The 21,085-nt window shown below is 39.3% G+C and overlaps 1 protein-coding gene across 8 annotated transcripts in view; it reads left to right on the forward strand.

Moving 5' to 3' along the window:
- The first annotated feature begins 10,204 nt into the window (after positions 1-10,204).
- RCOR3 (REST corepressor 3) overlaps positions 10,205-21,085 on the forward strand; it is a 49,688-nt gene continuing 38,807 nt past the window's right edge. For 3 of the 8 annotated variants that reach the window (XR_009700583.1, XM_061187507.1, XM_061187510.1), the window contains exons 1-3: positions 10,205-10,650; positions 11,044-11,100; positions 18,792-18,869. Coding sequence is in view for 5 of the 8 variants with exons in the window: in XM_061187507.1 (XP_061043490.1) it covers positions 10,482-10,650; positions 11,044-11,100; positions 18,792-18,869 (304 nt within the window). In the remaining 3 variants the exon portion in view is untranslated. Of the gene's footprint in view, positions 10,651-11,043; positions 11,101-18,791; positions 18,870-19,074; positions 19,426-21,085 lie in introns of those variants that run through there. The other 5 variants (XM_061187508.1, XM_061187511.1, XM_061187509.1 and 2 more) reach the window with 3 other exon arrangements.

Raw genomic sequence — 21,085 nt, forward strand, 5'->3', positions numbered from 1 at the left:
GGGGCGGGCGGAGGAGCTGGGAGGAGCCCAGCGCGCTCTGTTGCAAGAAATGGCGTGAGCCACCGCCATGTTGCAGAACACCTGTGGGTTAAGCGTATACTTCCCTTTCAAGGGCAGGCGGGCCTCATAAGAAGGATGGAGCAGCATGTTTACTGATTGTTAGTCCTTTCTTTGAGGGCTAGAACTCGCTCTCCCTGCCCCATCTCCTTGCAAAGAGGGGACATATCAACTTGGATTTCCCCCAAGAAACTTAGGGCTCATCCAGCCCTTCTCTTCCTTCAGATTGGGGTGGATCTTTGGGTGATATGAAAGGAAGCAGTTTTAATATCAGAAAAAGTTTATTAGAAAATTCTCATCCTGAGCTAGTGTAGCATGTGATGTGGTATTGCCATTCATTAAAACCAACTGGAGGAAACATGCTTGGTTCCAAAGTGGTCCTTGTACAAAATGTATAAAAAGCAGTTTCTGATGTGAAAAAAAAAAAAAGAAATTTATTTAAAATGCACAGGTTGTGAGAAAAAAAAAACCTTTAGGTTAAATAGGAAAATGAATGTTTATAAAGTAAATAGAATAAAGTGGAACAAAATCCTTACTAGGATTTTAAATCAATTGAGTTTAATTCAAATCCCCCCAATTCCAAAATGGCAGTAACAAGATGCCATCTCAGCAGATGACCTTGACCCTTAATTCATAGACAAGAATGATACCTTCAGGCATGAAATACCCCAAATGTCCAGCACCCTCTCCTACAGACTTACCTCCAAGTATCTCCTTTTTAGCTTTCTCTAGTCTCAGAGGATGAAGTGTACTGCCTCTTGGTCAAGACCAATCCAGCCACCTTGTCCTTGTCGCTCCTTCATTCTTCAAAGTCTTGCTCCATCAGTTCATCTCTCTCTGCTCTTGTTTCTTCAGCTCCTTTCTCATTACTGGTTTCTTCCCCTACAATATTTATGAAATGCTTAAGAATCTACTTTTCCAAAACATCCCTTCTTTGTCTCAGATACACAAGATAACTATTTCATGGAGATTCCTGTTTAGAAGATTCTGGGTCTTCCTTGGGTAATGCTGGTCTGTGAACTGTCTGTTACTGATCAGAGATTGAGATAAGGAAGTTTCATCAAAATGTAAAGCAACTACACCAATAAGCACGCAGTTTCATTCAGCTTTTTTTTTTTTTTTTAAGTAAGACTTTCTCAATGAAATAAACAGTGTGTTCGTTTATATTCTGGCACCTTACCTCACTATGGTTACGATCTAGTAATGAACAGTTTGTGGACCGGCACCCGTCAGTGGACTAGCTTGTTTGTGGACATCGAGTAATACTGATGGGAGTGACAGTAATGCAAATCTCACTATATCGCCACACCAACATTCCTACCCCAGTCAAGTGAGGCTGGAGAGAGAATTGTCAGAATTAACTCAGTTTGGTGTTCAGATTACACTTCTAAGACATAGATCACGTATGTTTGAATCAACATCCCTCTAGAAAACTGTTTTTCAAACTACAGATCTTGACCCAAACTACTTGCTAAGAATTGTTTTATGGAACTTTTGATTCAGTTATATTTATATATTTTTGATAGGTTATTGTTTAAAAATATTCAGTCCCCTTATCTCCGTGAGTATACTTTTCTGTCCTTGACTTAGGGCTTGCCATTGACTTGCTCTAGCCAGTGGAATGTTAGATGTGACATGATCAAAGGTTTGAAGAATATTTGTGCAACTGGGCTTACTATTTTGCACCTCCGCCATTTCCATAAGAAAAATATGCTCAGGCTAGTCCACGAGTATCAATAATAGGATGAGAGACGCATGGGGCAGAACCACGCAAGCTAGACCCCACCAGCCAGGATCAGTTTATATCAGCTAACCACCCACCAACCCACAGACCCATGAGCAAGCCCTGCCAAGATCAGCCGTGACACCCAGCTGAGTCCAGCATAGATCAGCTGACCCTAACCAACACACAACTGAGTGAAAGAAATGCTTGCTCTTGTATATCCCTAAGATGTTCTGGCTGTTTTATTACAAAGAAATAGCTGATTGATACACATTTATATGTCTGTATTGGGTTGACAATATAATGTGTATTGCAGTGGGTAACAAAAGGTTTGAAAGCAACTGGTCTAGAAAAATACCATGTTTCTCCTGCATTCCTTGCTATTTAATGAGCTTAAAGGAAGTTCCTGTCTGGGAGTGGCTGCTTGCAGTAATAAAGAATGAAGGTAAACAGAAAATAGAGCTGAGAGATGAGAAATGAGGGGTGTGGCGGGGGGAGCAGAAAGAGACAGAGACTTAATAGCAACAAGCCTTTATTTTATATGCTGAGGTCCCTAAAATTGACTGTTTCCTGTTGCTTCTTCTTTGAGAAGCTTTTCTCAAGTTCTAATACAATAGTACTTATTAATAGTATTAAGTTCTGGTTTTCACACTGGCATATATTCATTGTTTATAATCCATCTCCTTGCAGTATTCTTAGCTTAAATCATATATAAAATTAAATGTTGGAAACAAAGGTAGGATTTTTCTTCACAATTTAATTCATCCTACCCATTATCATTACATCTCAAACTATAAAATGTTGGATGCTTCACAGAGGCTTAAATATCTTATAATTAAAACACTTTAGTTTCAAAATGCAATTCACGGCTCAGAAGTAATGAGAAGTAATAATTTCTAATAACTGTCTCAATTAATAACTCCCATTATTATGAATTTTATATTTACCATGTTTTCAGTACTCCATTTAAGAGGGCTGCCCACCAGGTGAGGGTTACAGCAGTAAGACCTGTGGGGTGAGTCACCCACAGTAAGGGCTGAGGGACAGTGGAGGAGGTAAAGGCCTTTTTTGGGGGGGAAGGGGATTTATTTTATTTTTTATTTTTGAATTTTATTTATTTTTTAAACAGCAGGTTCTTATTAGTTATCTATTTTATACATATTAGTGTATATATGTCAATCCCAATCTCCCAGTTCATCCCAACACCCCCCCCAGCCCCCTACCCCGGTAAAGGCCTTTTGAAGACCAACAAAAACACCTCCAGAATTTGGAACTGCCATAACCAGCGAGTGTTAGAGAAGCAGCAGTAATGACAGAGTGAAGGTTACCACACTAAGAATAGTGAGGTAAGAAGACAATCTGCCTCCATTCTTCTTCTTCCCTGGACCCACTTCAAAGGGCTGGGGGATGACGGGGGGAGGGTCCCATACCCACTGCAAACCCCACAAATTTGGCCTATGTTAAATAGAACCGCATTACTCTGATAACCGAAAGTAATGGAATTAGATCAAGATGTAGCTAAGAAACCCTGTATCCAGAGGGAAAGGGGGACTTTTTAACAGTTACTTTTTAAAAATCCTGTTTATATCCTAATAAATTGAGATTCTTTAGGGAACCTCTTTCTTTGTATTGTTATCTCTAGGAATATTTCTATCCAAATAAGGGACCATGGTATATATTTGGGGTGCCATCTCCTTGGTCAGTTCTGGAGAAGCTTTGATTTTACTTCTAATCTCTATATTTAATAATAATAATAATAATAATAATTAACTTCTGAATATTTACTATGTGCCAATGACTGTGTTTTTGTCAATGTCTAAGTGCCAAATTTATAGATTATTCTATACATTATATTTAGATTACTATCTCCAGTCTCCCAGAATTTATTTTAGGAGCCCCTAATCTCATGAGCAGAATGTTTCTGAAACATTTTCAAGTTACTTTCACAAGTCAATTTAATGTTAGTTTGTATCCGTTTCAGAGGTTGACGCATCTAATCTTATCCCCGGATCTTCAGATTACCCCACAATTTGGATTCTATAGTTCCCTATAGACTGATTTTAATGAATATTCGTTTTTTTTGGGGGGGGGGGCTGCGTTGGGTCTTCATTGCTGCGCGTGGGCTTTCTCTAGTTGCGGCGAGCAGGGGCTACTCTTCGTTGCAGTAGCTTCTCTTGTTGCAGAGCATGGGCTGTAGGCGCGTGGGCTTTCATAGTTGTGGCACGTGGGCTCAGTAGTTGTGGCTCGCGTGCTTAGTTGCTTTGCGACATGTGGGATCTTCCCAGACCAGGGCTAGAACCCATGTCCCCTGCATTGGCAGGTGGATTCTTAACCACTGCACCACCAGGGAAGTCCCTAATGAATATTCTTGCAAACACCTTTTTTAAGCAAGAAAAATTGATTTGTGAATTTTCTTTTATGATTTGTGAAGCCAAGGGAAAGAAATGAATGAGTTGGTATATTCTGTATCAGGGGCAGAATTAAAATGTAAACTTTAAACTTTTCACTGTCTAGTCTTTTTCTTTCTTTTTTTAAAAAAATTAGCCAAACAAATCATTATAAAATCATATTTGTATGATTTAGAAGTTTAGCAAAATTGTTTAAATCACCTGCCTACTTTTAAAAGACTGTATACACATTTAAATATAATTCTCCCAGATAAAAGTCTATATTATTTTTAAAGACAGGGAGATTTCATAGTCTCCTTTCATAAACAATTCCAGAACTTAAAAAAAAATTCTTCCAGAAAATGCTCTTTATGTCTAACTGCGTAATTCATTCCTTAAACAAACATCTACTATGCATAGGCATTGTACCCAATGCTGAGAATATAAATTAAGACACTGTTCCTGACCTTAAAGATAAATTTCATTTATCACAGGTAGAAATGCCCACAGCCAAGTCATTTAGTATGTTGGGTAAGAAAGTCAGAATTCAAAAAGTTCTCAAAAGTTTCAGGTAAGCTAAAACAAGCCAGGTGAAATTAAATGGCAATACATTTAAACTCATTTACTGAGGGGGGGGGGAAGGAAAATAAAAAATCTACTGGAGTCTAAGTGGGGAGAGACCAGGCAAAACACTAACAAATGTAAAAGCCTGGAGGATGCAGTTTATTCCAGATTTAGTAACCATGTGCAGTTGTTGCCAAGAAAGCTAATTTTAGGATGGCTTAATAAAAATATGGTGCAAAGAAAAGGGGTCAAAATATTTCCAATTGATTTTGTACCAATTAGATCTCACACTGTCGTGGGGGGCTTATTCTAAGTATTCAACACAAACTAGAGCACGTTAATAGGACAGTTGAAAAGGTGAATGGTCTGAAAACAGTATCACTGTAGATTTGTCAAAGAGAATGATGTTTACCCTAAAAGAGAAGCTGAAGTGGGACATGATTGCTGTTTTCAAATATTTAAAGGACTCATGTGACAGAGCTTGCTAGCTGCCTTTCAGTACTCATTTTTCCCTTCATCCTTAGCTACAGAGCCCTGATTCTTAGCAGAGCACTTTGACATTTCCCAGCCTCCTTTGAGGTTAGTGGGCCATGTGACTAAGTACTGAACATTGATATATCAGCATAAATGGTATATGGTACTTCCAGAAAATCTCCTTAAAGAGAAGGGGTGTGCCCTCCTGCATTTCTTCCTCTATCCTGCTGTGAGGAGTGTGATCGTGATGACTGCCCTCTAGCAGCCACTTTGGATCATAAGGGCAAAAGTGACACTCCAGGAATGGAGGAGGGGTAGGAGAGAAGGAGCCTGGGCACCTGACACCTTCATGGCAGTTGTCATTTCAGCCGAGGACTTTCAACTTCTGGATATCTTTTACATGAAAAGAAATAAATTTTCATTTTGTTTAAGACACTGTTATTTGTGCTTTTTCTTATATGTAGTTGAACTTTGGGTGCCAAAAAAAAAAAGATATTTTCTAAGACCTAGACATCTTTAAAAAAATGAAATGATCTACTTTGTGATGCAGTTACCTATCTCTGTATCTGTTTAAATGGAGGCTGTAAGACGAGCTTCAGAAATGGTAAATATTCCAGGGGGTGAAGAGAAAGTGGGTTATAAGACCTCTAAAGTTCCTTGCAGCTCTTAAGGTATGATTTCCCCCCACCCCACCTGGGGATCAGTGGCTCTAAAAAACAAAACAAAAACAAAAACACACAGCTCCTTCTTCCTGTTGAAAACATGTTTGGACTGTCCCCACCAGACTTGGTCCAACATGAGTGGCTTAGTGGTGGGTAGTCTCCTGGCCATGCTGCCTGACTCTGTCTTGGAGTTAAACTTATTCTAAGACAGGCACTTCTAAAGTAAAAATAAAGGAGAACCAAAGAGCAAATCAATAAACTCTTCAGCAAAAGTGGTGTCATAAAGACACTCATTATGAACCTGGAAATGAATAAAACAGGACCTCTGTGGAGGTCCTTCCTGTGTGCCTATTGTAGTTGGCGAATCAATCATCACCATGCTTCAATTTTTTTCCTTTTGTAAAATGAGGATAAAACCCCTATCGCCTTTCCATCTTTCCTCTTCCATTCTACTTCCCAGCTTCTAATAACTGTAACATTACTTTGTTTACTTTGTTACATTGTCTTGTTTTTTAACTATATTTACCTGTGTTTTGTCTATTGATTCTTTAAACATTTATTTCCTCGAAACAGTAATACATACACATGGCAAAAGAGTCCAACTGTGAACAGAACACACAAGAGATAAAGTCTCCCTTTTATCTCAAGAGTCTGACACCCCATCCTCTAAGCATGTACAGGCTGCTATATATATTCATAAGTGTTTTCTAGAGGCACTATTATTTTATCTTTTACATTTAGGTCCACAATTTATTTAGAACTTTTGCATAAGTCAAATGTTCACATAAGCATCTGTTTGGGAACCCTATTCAGGTCCATTGGTCTATTTTCTAACATCTGGTAGTATAAATCCCCCAACTTTGTTCTTCCAGATTATCTTGGCTGTTCTTGATCTTCTGACTTTCCATATACATTTTAGGGTCAGCTTGTCAATTTACACAGACACACACAGACACCCACACAAAATCTGCTGGGATTCTAGTAGGGATTAGACTGAACCTACAGATCATTTGGGAGAACTGACACTTTTACAATATTAAGTCTTCTGATCCATGAGCATAGAATATCTGTCCAGCTACTTGGGTCTTCTCTGATTTCTCTCAATAACACAATTTTCAGTACAGAGTTCTTGTACCTCTTTCATTAAAATTTATTCCTAGGTGCAGTGGGTGGGATGGTGCCCCAAAGACATTAGGTCTTAATCCCCAGAAACTGTAAAATGTTTTCTTATTTGGAAGAAGCATCTTTACAGATATGATTAAGGATCTTGAGACAGGAGATAATCCTGGACTATACAGATGGGCCGTAAATGCCAGTAGTGTCTTTACATAATAAAGAAAAAGGGAAATTCAAGACACACACAGAGGAGAAGGCAATGCGAAGATGGAGGCAGAGGTTGGAGTGATTGTGGCCTCAAGCCAAGGAAGGCCAGCAGACACGAGAAACAGGAAAAGGCAAGGAGCAGATTCTCCCCTAAAGCCTCTGGAGGGAGCGTGGCCCTGCTGACACCTTGATTTCAGACTTTCGGTTTCTAGAACTGTGAGAGGATGAATTCATTTTAAGCTACCAAGTTTGTGGTAATTTGCTACAGCTGCCACAGGAAACGAATACAATAGGTATTCAATAGTTTTGGTGCATTCGTATATGGTATCACTTTTAAAAAAATTCATTTTCTAATTGTTTAGTGCTGGTACATAAAATATAACTGATCTTTACATACTGACTGTATCAACTTGCTAAATTCATTATTAATACTAAATGGTTTATAAATTATTATAATTTTATATAGAGACTATCACCCTTTCTCCAAATAACAGGTTTATGTATTTCTTTCTAATCCTTATATATTTTTACCTTGCCTTTTTACAGTCGCTGGGAGGTCTAGCACAATAGTGAATTATAAATTCTTATACATCTTGATTTTGTAACTATGAAAATGTACTGTCTGTTCCAAACTTATAAATAATATTAAAAAATTTTAATACAGTAAAAAAGCAGCCAAACAAAATAATCAACATCCTTCTAGTTAACAAATCCAAAGGACTTTTCTTAAATCCCTCTCATGACTCTGCATCCTTAGCCATTATTAACCCAGACATTGTTTATTAACCCTTTTTAATGCTTGCTTCTTCCTTGTCCAGATTCTTTTCTTCCTCTAACCCCTTACAGACATCCCCCAAATTTTCTTAGAACTTTTCTCTTTCTATACTGTCCTTGTTCACTGTTGGGATACCATTTTGAGGCCTATTATTATTCTTCAGAACCCTTTTCTTCAGGGGCAAAACAGAAACTTGCTTCCCTTCCTTTTTTTAAAATGCCATATCCCAAGACCCCTTCTTCATCCGAGTAGAATGCAGTCTTCCCTGCTCTGCCTTCTTTGCTGTACTCAAGAAAATCGTGAAATCTTCTCACTTTAAGGGTTTTACTAATAAACAGAAGTTACAGAAGTCCCCAAACCTTCACAATGTTTTGGTCCTGATCTATATACAAAAATTCCTTTCTGTAGAAAAGTGGCTGGAAGGTGTTGCAAAGTTGGGGTGTCAGAAAGCTGGCTGGCCAAGCAGCCTCAGAGTGACATTTATCTTTGTGAATTCACTCAGTTCAGGGTCTGGCCTTTGTGTTACATGACCAGAGATGCTGAATCATGATCATTAGAACTTGTGTATGAAAACCAAAATACCAACGTGTTAATTCACAATGAAAAGTGTTAACTGTCAAGGGAAACGACTATCCATTTCATTCGGCGAAGACATTCTCTCCTTGTAGAAAAATTATATGGGAATTAAAATAATATTCAGAACTGTATTTGGTAAGAAAAGGAATAAAAGGTTTAGTTTTATGATTCAAATATTTAATGGCATCATATCAGGTTTTGATAGAGACGAAATTACCTCCACTACCAAAACCAGATAGGTTTTGTACCTGCTCAGGAGACCTTCCCCTTTAGACTGAGACGCTGTCAAATACTTCCCAGGCTTTTCTTGGCTCAATTCCTGATTTAGACATTCTACTTTAGGGATGTTGCTTCTTTCAGTGAACTATTGTCTGGCCAGAGAGGCTTATTTTTGGTTTGATCCATTCTGCATTGACCTACTATATAAATCTTCCAGGACGATCTTTATTTTTAAGTGTTTGAAGAATATCTTACTGTGGACCTCAAATACCACTCTGCATACATCTGCATACTAGATGTTCACAACAAGTCCTCACTTCTACTTACTGGTGAGCAAAATTAAAAAAAAACAAAAACCCCCAAAAAATAAAAAAAAGAAGAAAATCCTAAGTAGCCCCCAATGCCAGGCAGCCTGGCGCAGAGCAGACGTCCTCAAATCTGGTGAACGAAAAATGCAGTTCCTACTCCTGCCTAATGAAATTCAGGAAAGCATTACAGAGCGCATCCCCTGCCAGGCTGGAAACTCTGCCAGACTGCAGCTCTGGCCTCACCTCCACTCCGGGCCTCCGCCCTCTCCAGAGTTCTGCTCCAAGGCTCGACCGCAGGTCAGCGCACTGAGAAAGCGCCAACTGGGCAAGGACCCTGTCCTAATTTTATTTCACAACTGACAGCACCCACTCCCCTAATGAAATAGCAAAGACAAAAAAAAAAAAAAAAGTAAGAGAAGGAAAACGGAGGAAAAAGGTTACCAAAAAAACCCAACAAAAACAACCACCTTTTAGCAATATACAGCTGTATTGCTCGGCACTGGGAACTCATCTCAGAAGCCTCAGTCTCTCCAGGGAATCAGGCCCCAGTTCTGAGGATCAGAAACAAAACTGCAGCGTCTGGATGGTTGGGACCGAGCCTACTTCTCCGGCCACCTGGGCCTCGGGACCCGAAGACCGCCCTGTTACTCCGCCCGACTCCACCGCGGGCAAGCGCGCGACCCTAGCTCGACGCTGTTGGAGAAGCCCTGAAACTGGGCAGCCGGTCCTCCGCAGCATCTCAAAGAGGGCCGCGCTCCCGCCGAGGTCTGCCTTGACATCTCGCCGCGCAACCCTCTAGAAAAAAGGGGGGGCCATACCCAGAACTCGGGCGCCTAGGGTCGCACCGGCCCTTTCTCAGGCCGGCCGCGTTCCTTCCGCCCCGAGAGGGCAAAGAGTCCGGATGCCTCGCGTGCGCCTCCGCCCGCGCTCAGGAGCGCCCCCTAGAAAGGAAGCCCGAGAGGCGGCCGCGCCTCTGCGGCGATTTTATTAGCGCTCGGTTGGGGTTACCCGGTCCGTCGGCGAGCGGGACTTCCCCTCCCCTCCCCCCCTTCCCCGGCGCCCCTCCTGCCCTCCCCCGCCCGGCGGCCGGAACCTCCCTGCGGGGCGGAGTGATACCGGCGGCGCCGTAGAGCTCGGCGCGGCCGAGAGGGGCGCCGGGGACTGCGCGGGGCGGCCGGCGGGCGGAGGAGGAGGGGAGAGAGGCGGGGCCGGGGCGGGTTGTTGTGAGGCGACTGCGCTACTGCCGGACCGGGGCGGTTATGGCGGCTCCATATTAACACCCTCCTCCTCCTCCGCCGCCACCGCCGTCTCCTCCTCCTCCTCCTTTCCCTCCCGCCCGCGCTCGTAAGCCATCTCCCCCTTCACCCTGACGCCTACCTCTTCTCCTCACCTTTCCCCCTCCCCTCTTCTACCATGCCTGGCATGATGGAGAAAGGGCCCGAGTTACTGGGGAAGAACCGATCGGCCAACGGCAGCGCCAAGAGCCCGGCGGGCGGCGGTGGCAGCGGCGCCTCGTCCACCAACGGCGGGCTGCACTTCTCGGAGCCCGAGAGCGGCTGCAGCAGCGACGACGAGCACGGTGGTAGCCTCGAACTCCTCCCAGCCAGCCCGCCTGCCCCCCTCCCTCCTCCCCTCCCCCAGCCCCCTCCCCTCGCCGCGCTCCCGCCCTCTCTCCCCTCGGAGCCCGGGCGCTGCGGTAGCCTCGAACTCCCGGTGCAGTGCAGCAGCACCCGCCGCGACCCCCGTCCCTCCGCCCTCGCCCAATCCTCCGCCCTCTGCCCCCCCCAGCTCCCCGCCCCCATCCGCTGCCATCTCCCGGAGTGCCCGGAGTTAATATCTTCCCATCCACCCGCCGCTTCTTTCCTCCCTTCAGCAATTTTCATATTTTATTAAGTGTCTCTTCCTTTTTTCTTTTTTCTTTCTTTTTCTCCCCCCACGCCTTTCTCTTTTTTTCTTTTTTGACCTTGCTTTGCAGATGTTGGGATGAGAGTCGGAGCTGAATACCAAGCTCGGATCCCTGAATTTGATCCAGGTAGATCTGTTTGCTTAAGCAAAATCCTGTCTCCCCTTTTCTGGGATTGGTTTAGGGTGGAAGGGGTAGAGGGCGGGCGGGTGGGGTTGGGGTCCGGGTGTGCGGTTGGGAGGAGATGCGGGGCTGGGATGGGCAGGCATCTTTGGCGGGGAGGCTGTCACGCTTGGCAGGGCTGTGACACAGGGCGTGTGGGCAGATGTGTGCATTGCAAGGTTAACATGGTTCCTTTGGAGGCCACTTGCCCGCTGGTGGCATCACCTTTCTACCGCTTGAGCCCGGGGTGAACGGAGGAAGACGGCCCCTCGGCGGATTCAGGGGTCGGAGGCCGGGGGTGGAGCGGCTGCGGGGCCGAGAGCTGGAGGAGAGGGTGTGCGGGCTGTGTGTGGAAGAACCATGCAAATGTCAGTTGCCACACCACCGGCCCCCGGGAGCGGAGGCCCGCGCTCTGCCAGGGCGGCGATCCCCGGGCTGCTGTCACCGGCCGAAGCCGAGGGCGAGCCCTGCCCGACCCGCGCACACACGGGATTTTCTTTTTTCTTTCTTTTTGGCTAGGTGGTGTAGCTTTGGTGGCGACAGCTTTGCAGAGTGTAGGAGCCGCGGAGCGAATGGGATTGGGGGAAGAGGGTGGGGAGAAGCCAGAGGCACACCTCGCTCCAGAGCCAGCCCTGGGAAGTCAGACCACAGGACAGTGACTGCAGCTGCCAAGGAGACATTTTCTCCCCTAGCAGCCAGGTTCCAGCGTCCTCTGCCAACCCAGCTTGCGGGCTCCCTGTCTACTTTTCTCCAAACAGGCTCTCTGGCGGTCACGGGATTTCAGCCTGGACGGGGATTGGGCGAGAGTTCCGCATATGGAGGCGCCCTTGTTGGAGCCTCTCGGAGTGGAGCGTGTTTCCTTCTCCCCCCAGCCCACCACAGACCCTCTTCAGTTCAGGCTTTGGGCAGACTTTGAAGGGGCTTCCCCACCCCCCACCCCCGCTTCTTGTACTTACTTTTGCCCATTGCCCGCTTATAGTAATGTTGTGTCTCTGTCACACTCTTGAATTCTATATTAGATATTAATAGGGGTTACTTGTATTTCTTGGGGGGAAAGAGCATGTTTATTTGATTATAGGGTCTCGATGGGTATTTTCATTCCTCTCCTGCCCATTACTGCAATGCAAAGTGATATTTACCAACCATTTAAAGATTTTTAGGGTTTAGACAGCTTTTCTTGTCCCAAGGGAGAGGGTAAAATAATGTGTGTTAAAAGGATTGTCAGTGCAGGCTATTTTTCAACAGGTAAAAACAATGATACAAGAGTGCTCACTAGATCAGAGTTGCCTTCTAAATGACATGGCTTTGATACATTTTATTCAAAAGCTATCACTGTGCTGGAGGGCTTCAAATAATTTTAAATGTTGTGAAACTAATTTTCTTTATTAATGTAACTAGTAGGTGAATGGCACTTTCACATTACAGTGCTGCCTCAGGTTTTAGCTTGACATTTGGAAAGTGCTTGCTCTGGCTTAAGACAGACTGAATTAATCACTCATCTCTTATTTTTGTGCCCTGAGCAAGTCACTGGCCCTCCCTAAAGCTCAGTTTCTCCAGCTGTAAAATGGAAATAAAAATACTTCGGGGAATTCTTGCCAAGGTTGTGTGAGTGGGCAAATGGCAGTTACTCAGTGAAGATTAAATTTCATAATTGTGAAGAATGATTCTGCATACATTCATTCCTTTCTGATTTGGGGCTTTCATTGGTATACTGCTTTTTCTGGAATAAACTTATTTCCAAATTAGAACTCAGCAACATAATAAGCATACCTATCTTTTTGCCCCATTAGATAGGTTTATATTTCATAGACAACTATACACAAGTTGATTAAGGATCTTGTATTTAAGACCCAGACTTCATGCTAGACCAAATTTAGGCATGCCATGGCCTGATCACTGTAGCAACTTTTGGAAAAAATTTCAAGCAAGCAAATACTAGAACAAATTTCAAAGTTTGAAAAATAATTCATTGAAAGTACAGAATACTTTTTATGTGGTTTCACATGGCCACTATTTGTATTATCCAATTTACGTTATCATATTTTGCATATTTTGTCTAAGTAGAATATTTGAGGGAAAAATCACAAATATTACAATTTTTAAAGTTATAGTCTCAATAATTTACTCAGACTATAGTTGATACTTTTTATTAGAATAAGGACAAATATGATATTCTTTAAATTCATCTACAGGTATGCCTCAGAGATAATTGCAGGTTTGATTCTAGACCATTGCAATAAAGCAAGTGTCACAATAAAGCAAGTTACACGAATTATAGTTTTCCCAGTGCATATAAAAGTGTTCAATAGCATTAGGTCTAAAAATGCAATGTACATACCTTAATTAAAAAGTACTTTATTGCTAAAAAATTCTAACCATTTACCGCAATAGTAACATCCAAGATTGTAGATCACCATAACAATGTAATAATAATGAAAAAGTTTGAAATATTGCAAGAATTACCAAAATGTGACACAGACATGAAATGAGCAAATGCTATTGGAAAAATGGTGCTGATAGACTTGATCAACATATCTGTGAAGCACAATAAAATGAGGTATGCCTGTATTCATTTTCTCCTTAATAATCTGCAGAATATTGAACCCAAGGACACAACTAAAACCAGTTATCATTTAAACTTAGGTGGGCTTTTCTATAGTTGTTATAGGCAAATCTTGTCAAGCAAATGTAGATTATCAATTATTAGACACCTTTTACAAGGAAATTTTGAGCCTGTATGCCGTTCAACATAGTACCACTGCTCTATCTTATTCTAAGTGTTGTGGTGGTGTGTGAAGTTTTTACCCCACGTCAATCAATATCATTGGGTGAGAACTTAAACATATTTCTTTGGAAGAGATAAAGAGGAAAAGATGTTTATTAATTAATGATAGAAATTGAGAAGTGGTCAGCTCCTCTCCTTTTCCCTTCTTCGTACTCTTATCTTTAGTCTCATAAACCACTCAATCTATCTTCATGAAGATTGCCCACCCGTAGCCATCCAAGTCATTTGGAAGAAAAATTCCTGAGGTATCAAGATATGATGATCAGAGTGTAGGAAAATTAAAAGAGGATTTTTTTGGTGGAGGATATTTTTATTGGAGGAGACGATAGAAATTAAGGACAGAAAGAATGAATTATTAAAATGAGTATTTTAGAAAATATGAGAAGAACTGAGATTTAAATTGGAATTACTGAAGTTAGGAGATTAGGAACAGTTTATGCTAATTGATGGACCACTGCTAAGAATGCTGTTATAAAAATTTACTAAGTGGATTTTTGATTCTTTTTTAGGTGACTCTTTTCCTTTTGATTCTTTGCTAGGCCTCCCCAACTTTTATTTAGTGCCTACTGACTATGCTTACATCATGAGGAGCAGTTTTGTGTGGTGATTAAGAGTCTTACCTCTTATCTTATGCCTTTTAGCCACTATGGCATAGTGACCTTGGATGAACTGGGTACCTGATGTATCCAAGCCTTAGTTTTCTCATTTGTAAAAGGGAGATACTATTAACTATATGACAAGATTAAGTAAAAATTAATGTATATAAAGCAGTGGCATTCAAAATATTTTGCCTGCATACTCGTAGAAGAAATTTGAAAAAACAGATTCACATATTTTTAAGTTGACAACTGTTATTTGTCACTGAGTTTATTAGTTGAAAAATGTAATCTCCAGTGTATGGAAAATGTTAACACTTTGAAATAAAGTTGTTATATACTTATTTTAAATGCATCCAATTAAATGTAAATACGATAGTAATGTGGTAATATCTATTTTATAAAATATATGAACAGGCTCCTAACATTGTTCCTTTTGTTTTTGAAATCATTTCCGTGCATTTTCCTCACAGAATTTTGTAATACATTTTTGTGCTTGAAAGTGCATTACTGATCACCTATCCAATTTGTCTACCATCATAGTATGTATTCTTGTGAACATAAGGTTCTAAGTGTTAAATCTCTTCTGGCTTGAGTTATTATAACTAATGTGTAATTAATTAAAACTGTAATAGTCATGGTGCCTTGAGTAAAAGAGAGCTTTGCTGATGTTCATTTGACATCATAGAGGTTTTTAAATTTTAGGCAGTGTACTCTTGTAAGATTTGGGATGGGTGAGAGACCTGCCTTTTTTTTTTTTTTAAAGTGAGGGAAGGGTGTTTGTGAAGAAGGAGGTCAGAAGTAGAGTAAGTGTACAGCTTAGACTGCAGGTGAGTTCTCAGGCAGATTGTCTTGGGAAAGAAAACAGGGAAGTTTGAAGTTCTGAAAATTGATTCCCAGAAAACTAATTCATGCTTGTGTACCGCTTGGAATGTCTTTGTTTACCTCAGTTTGAAATTGGTGAATTAAGTATATTTAAAAAATATTTGGAGTGTCTTACTGATCTCAATATTTAAGTTCTTTATATAGAATATTTGTTCCACGATTTCCATCAAAATCCTTAGTTGGAATGTCTTAAAGGAAATCTTAAAAGAAATAGAAGATTTATATTTTTGCACTTACTTTGAAACTTGCTATTGGTATAGAAATCCTAATCAAAATTATACTTTTGTTGTTGGTTTTCCCCAAATTGGTCTCATAAATGTATTTTACCAACTGCAGTTAAGGAGATCTAAAAGTTTTCAGAAGGCTTGAACTTTTGTTTCATTTAATACTTTAAAAAACTGATTGCTCAATAATTTTATTTTCATAACTGTTGAGCTACTATAGTCTTTTAAAATTGTGGTTGCTTGCTGTCTAAGTTTTGGTTTGTTTATTTTTGATCCATTCAGAAGCTAGGCTACTTCTAAGGCCTTGGTTATTTTGTTGCTGAGTCAAATTGGATTCTCGGTATTATTTCTGAATATCAGACAGTTTTGAGGTATAATCTTAAACACTGTTATAGATAAAAGCAAAATAAAAATTGGGTTTATGTCCTTTAAATATTTTGGTTTACTTCAACTTTTATGGTGGAAAGGGTAAAGCTTTACTGAATGCAAGTCATCCTGAGAGGTAAATTGTTTTTAATAATGCAAGTTACTTTCTCCTATTCTTTTATAGGAGAGGAATCAGGTCTGAGTTGTCAGTAAAACAAAAAAGTCATTTCAGCTATTCAGTTTCATTTTCAAAGGGTTGGTAAGAGAGGTCATCAGCCGTTTGAGTTAGAGCCCCGTGAGATTTTATACATTTATATATTTATTTGATTGATAAGGTAAGAAGAAGCCTTTCCAGCGTACAGAAAGAAGGGAACTTAAAGAACTGTCTTCAGTAAGCATATAGTAGTAATCGTAAGTCTTAGATAGTGCTTACCACATGCCAGGTACTTTACATACATGAATTCACTTCATTTTTGAACAACTCTGTGAAGAAGGTGCTCTCATTATCCCTGTTTTTTAAGATGGGTTAAACTGACGCACAGACAGATTAAGTAAATTTGCTCAAGGTGACAAAGCTAGGAAGTGGCAGAGCTGGGATGCAAACCTGGAGTCTGGCTCTGTAAGTGGTTACACTCTTAACCATTATACTAAGATATCTCTCATTTCCTATAAACATCAGTCATCTTTTGATCCTAGTGGGACACATATATGATTGAAAATGGTGGAGTCCAATTCAAGAGTCAGGGAAAGAACATTGTGAAATGCCTAATTAGGCATTCTCTATACTCCAGACATACACACCCATACACCCATATTAGAAGAGCTGTTAGTCCCCACAGTTTGGATGCCAGTTTGTGTCAGAAGATCGGGCCCTTAATTACAGTGCTAAGAATTTTTGAGGAAACTTAACTATTGTTCTTCATGGGCAAGAATACAAAAAAAACCAAAATAGTTTATATCTGTTTAAGAAGAGATATTTAATGAAAATATTTTAATTCAGACTTTCTGTAATACAAGAATCAGATGCAAGGAAATATGTCTAAATATTAAGCATGTATGCTATTAAGACTTGAGACTTAATGGAAGCCTTTTCTTTGTTGCATTCCATGTTCTGTTAAGTAGTATTTAAATTATCTTATTGTCACAATCCATAGTGAAAAAGAATCAGTCCCATATTAAAGGATTGACGTTTAGGATACTCACTATAAATAGCAAGATTTTATTAATTAAATAAAGGCTTCTGATCAACTTAGATGTCTGTTTTATTTCCACTGAGTGGTTTAGCTATTTTGCTTTTGTGTTTTTATTTTATGTGGTTAAAAATTAAATATATATCTTAATATTTTTTAAAGAAGTTTTTTAAAGACAGCTTGAAATTTATTTTTATTGAATATAAATTTTAGATAATGTACTTCTAACTTGCATTTTCTTAAATTCTCAGCTCCTATTTTTATCCTCTCTTATTAAAGATAGTTATGACAAAATGCAATATGTTTTGCTTTTAGCTTTATTTTGTAATTATGCTTTTTCTAATACTTTTATAGTATTCTCTCAATTCTTTTTTCTCCGTACCTGATTTTTCCTTATAGTAAAACATACATAACTTAACAATTTTAGCTTCATATTGCACTAACAGTGTGTCATTCTCTAACTAAAATTTGATGATTGAATATACAGTAGTGATGTATATGATTCTCATAAATATATTATGATTCTCCAAAAATAAAGAACGGCTGAATGACATTAAATTATTGCTTGATAGATAAAGTCTCTAGTTGGGAGTATAATAGTAGTTACTTTTACCCCTGGAAATGAATGTTCTTTATTCTGAATATCTTATAACTTTATAAATGATTACAGTTTAACCTTAGAATTGTATTAATGTTTTCTGTAAGTAATTTTGGAATTCTAGTCATTAGTTGCTGGTGGCTATCAACAGCTCATAGTTTTAATTGACTTGAATGCACCTAAGAATTAGGAAGAAGCCAGAAAAGGACCATCGAGTATTTAAAGACAGAACCTACTGGCATGGACTTGGCTCTGGGATAGCTGTGTCAGGCCTTTCGTGCATTCTGTCTATTCTTAATTTACATGCAGTTTCAATAGAGCTTGATTTTTCTGACTTTTTAGATTATAACAGATTAGAAATAAATTAGAAACAGCAATAGTATGCTTCTAGATTAGGGGTAGACTCTCAGATTACATTAAGGAGAAATAGCATTATTAACTTTTCCATGGTTTGACTTTGTTTTCCTCTTACACAGAGTACAAACTTTTATAAATATAAAAAGTAATAAATGAAATTAACTCTAAAAAGGAATAACTGGCAGACTCCTAGCAAGGAGAACAAGATTAAATAAAAAACATAAAAAGCAGATACAGGTATTTAAAAATTATAATAATCTTGACCCATTTAGATATGGGCCAAACAATTAACTCATCACCTGAGGTGTTCGCTCTAGTTTTAAAGCCAGAGTTTTTAATGACTCCTAAGTAACGTATAGAAGGTTAAGTCAGATTTACTACCCGTTAAGAAGTAGGGATATAAAATGTACTTAATAAAGTCTTTCTTTTTAATTTAAAGAGGGTAAGCTTCAGTGTTTGTGAAATTTCGTTCGTATCTATAAATGGTATATTTACTATATTTAGTGTATATCTGTTTTCCTTCCTTTGTTTTCCTGTACTTTGTTTCTTTGTCCTCTTTTGCAGGTACTTTACTAAAATAGAAATAAAACTTACTTTGTTTATACTTATTTTGAATGTAAAGTTCATCATATTCAAAATAATTAATTTTTTCCCCAGGTGCTACAAAGTACAGCGATAAAGACAATGGAGGAATGCTTGTATGGTCTCCATATCACAGTATCCCAGATGCCAAATGTAAGTTTTCTGAAATTGAATGTTTATGTCAATAGGGAATCTATCAACCAATTCAAAATGCAACTTATATTTGTTTTTGGGTCTCTTAGATTCTCATAAGAAATCAGTTTGTCTTTGTTTTGTTTTGTTTTTTTGATGGAGCTTGTTATGTTAGAATGTTTTTCCTTTTGAAAGATAGTGGGTTGATCATTCCAATTTGTGTCAGGCCCAGGAAGACTGAAAAAACCTAGGATCTGATGGCATTGCTGCTTAAATCCTCAAGCAGGGGAGGGAGTTACTATGTAGACATCTGCACAGGCTATTCCTCAGTATATGAAGCTGTAAAGAAATGCCTTCAAACTTCCAAGAGCCCACTATCATTACCATTTTAAAGAGGAAAGGGGAAAGAACTGACTTCAGCAGCCATCAATCAGGTCATCTTTGTGCTCTCCATTTCTGGACGGAGACCTTCTGGATCATTGACCATGCACTTCTTGAATCATGGTGTGGCTTTAGACTTCAATGTGATGTAGCGGACCTGATCCTTTGCGGCACATCAGATATAGGAAACGTGCAGGTAACAAAACTAAGATCCCCACCCCTCCATTCAGTTATCATTTGATTTATTAAAACAAACAAACAAAAACCACTGAACAGCTATTCTAGTGGCTGTAAAATAAGCTTGTCTTTTAAAAATATTTACTAAATCTTAAAGATGTCCCATGATGGTTTATTTAGTTTCATGAAAATTAATGATGTCCTATATATCATGTGCATAGTAAGTCTAGTCATACTTATTGATGCAGTAAGAGAACTAAAAATTGAAAACGGGGTATTATTCTGCATACCTGATAATTCTTCCTATTTAAGAGCTTCAGAATACCAGCAAAAAGTCTAGCTGGTAACGTAGGAATTATATGCCCTTGAGGTATTCTTAACAGAAAACACAAAATTGTACATTTTGTGTACTGAGAAACCTGAAAGAGACGATCAGGTTTTTTGGTTCAATTTTCATTATAGGCAGAGGTTTTCAGTCACAAACTGAGCATTAGGGTGTCATTGGTTTTTGCTGTTTTAGCACTGTTTTATACAATGGTGCATTTCTTAGCAAAATGGAAAACAAAATTCAGAAAGCCAACATGTCCTGGTAGTGGTGTGTCCATGTGGAATATCCAACTGAAGGTACAGGGCAGTGACTTTCATCCCTGGCTGTGCTTTGGAATCACTTAGGGGAACTTTAAAAAAAATTCTATTGATGTCTGGCCTCTACCTCAAACTGATTAAATCAGAAATCTTGGGGGTGGAGCCAGGACTTACTTTTTTAGAGCTCCCCTACTGATTCTAATGCATAGCCAGGGTTGAGAATCACAGGGTGATTGGTATTGTTCAGCCTTCTATTTATAGGACTATAAGACATTTTTGTTAATCAGCATGTGTTTAGACCTGTCATATGTTTAAGTACTATGGGTTCTAAATAGAATATAATATTTGGATTTTCTTCATCAAAAGCTTCCAGTCTTAGGGAGATATAATAACATCAATAAAAATTAGTTGTTAATCTAACAGCATTATTGTAATAATAGCATATTTATATATTAAACTGTGCTGTACTATTAATAACAGTAAACTCTTAGAAAGTACTTAAAATGGGCCAGATGCTGTTTCAAGCACTTTACGTATATTAGCTCATTTAATCCTAGGAGGAATAGTACTAAATATAGTACTATTTTTATCACTATTTATAGTGAGGAAACTAAGGTACAAAAAGGTCAAGTTAATTGCCTAAAGTCCAAAAACAAGTGACAGGGCTGGGAACCAAGTCCAGGTAGACCAGCTGTTCTACGATCAGAATTCTCAACCACTGCTTCTCAAAAATGTGCTTAAAGAATTTATTTATTTATATATATATATATATTATATAGGATCAAGAAGGACTTCACGTAAAACTGAGTCCTGCTGAATGTGAAGTGGCAGATTTCTTAGCAATGAAGCCTTGAAATAGCCAGTATATATATCATCATAGAAACTGTGCTTATTTAAACAACTCTACTGGCTTGATTACAATAATTGAGGATGAAGAAAAATGGAATATTCAGACATCTTTTGTATAGCTAGCAGGAAGAGCTGAAGAAAATTTTAGGGATTCTGAAGCATATTTAAATTGTTATTATGTATAGCTGGCAAAACTATAGATAAACCATCCTTTATACAGTAATCAGAAACGGGAAGGTAAAAGC

Source organism: Eubalaena glacialis, chromosome 3 (genome assembly GCF_028564815.1).
Source record: "Eubalaena glacialis isolate mEubGla1 chromosome 3, mEubGla1.1.hap2.+ XY, whole genome shotgun sequence".
NCBI classification, from domain to species: Eukaryota; Metazoa; Chordata; class Mammalia; order Artiodactyla; family Balaenidae; genus Eubalaena; species Eubalaena glacialis.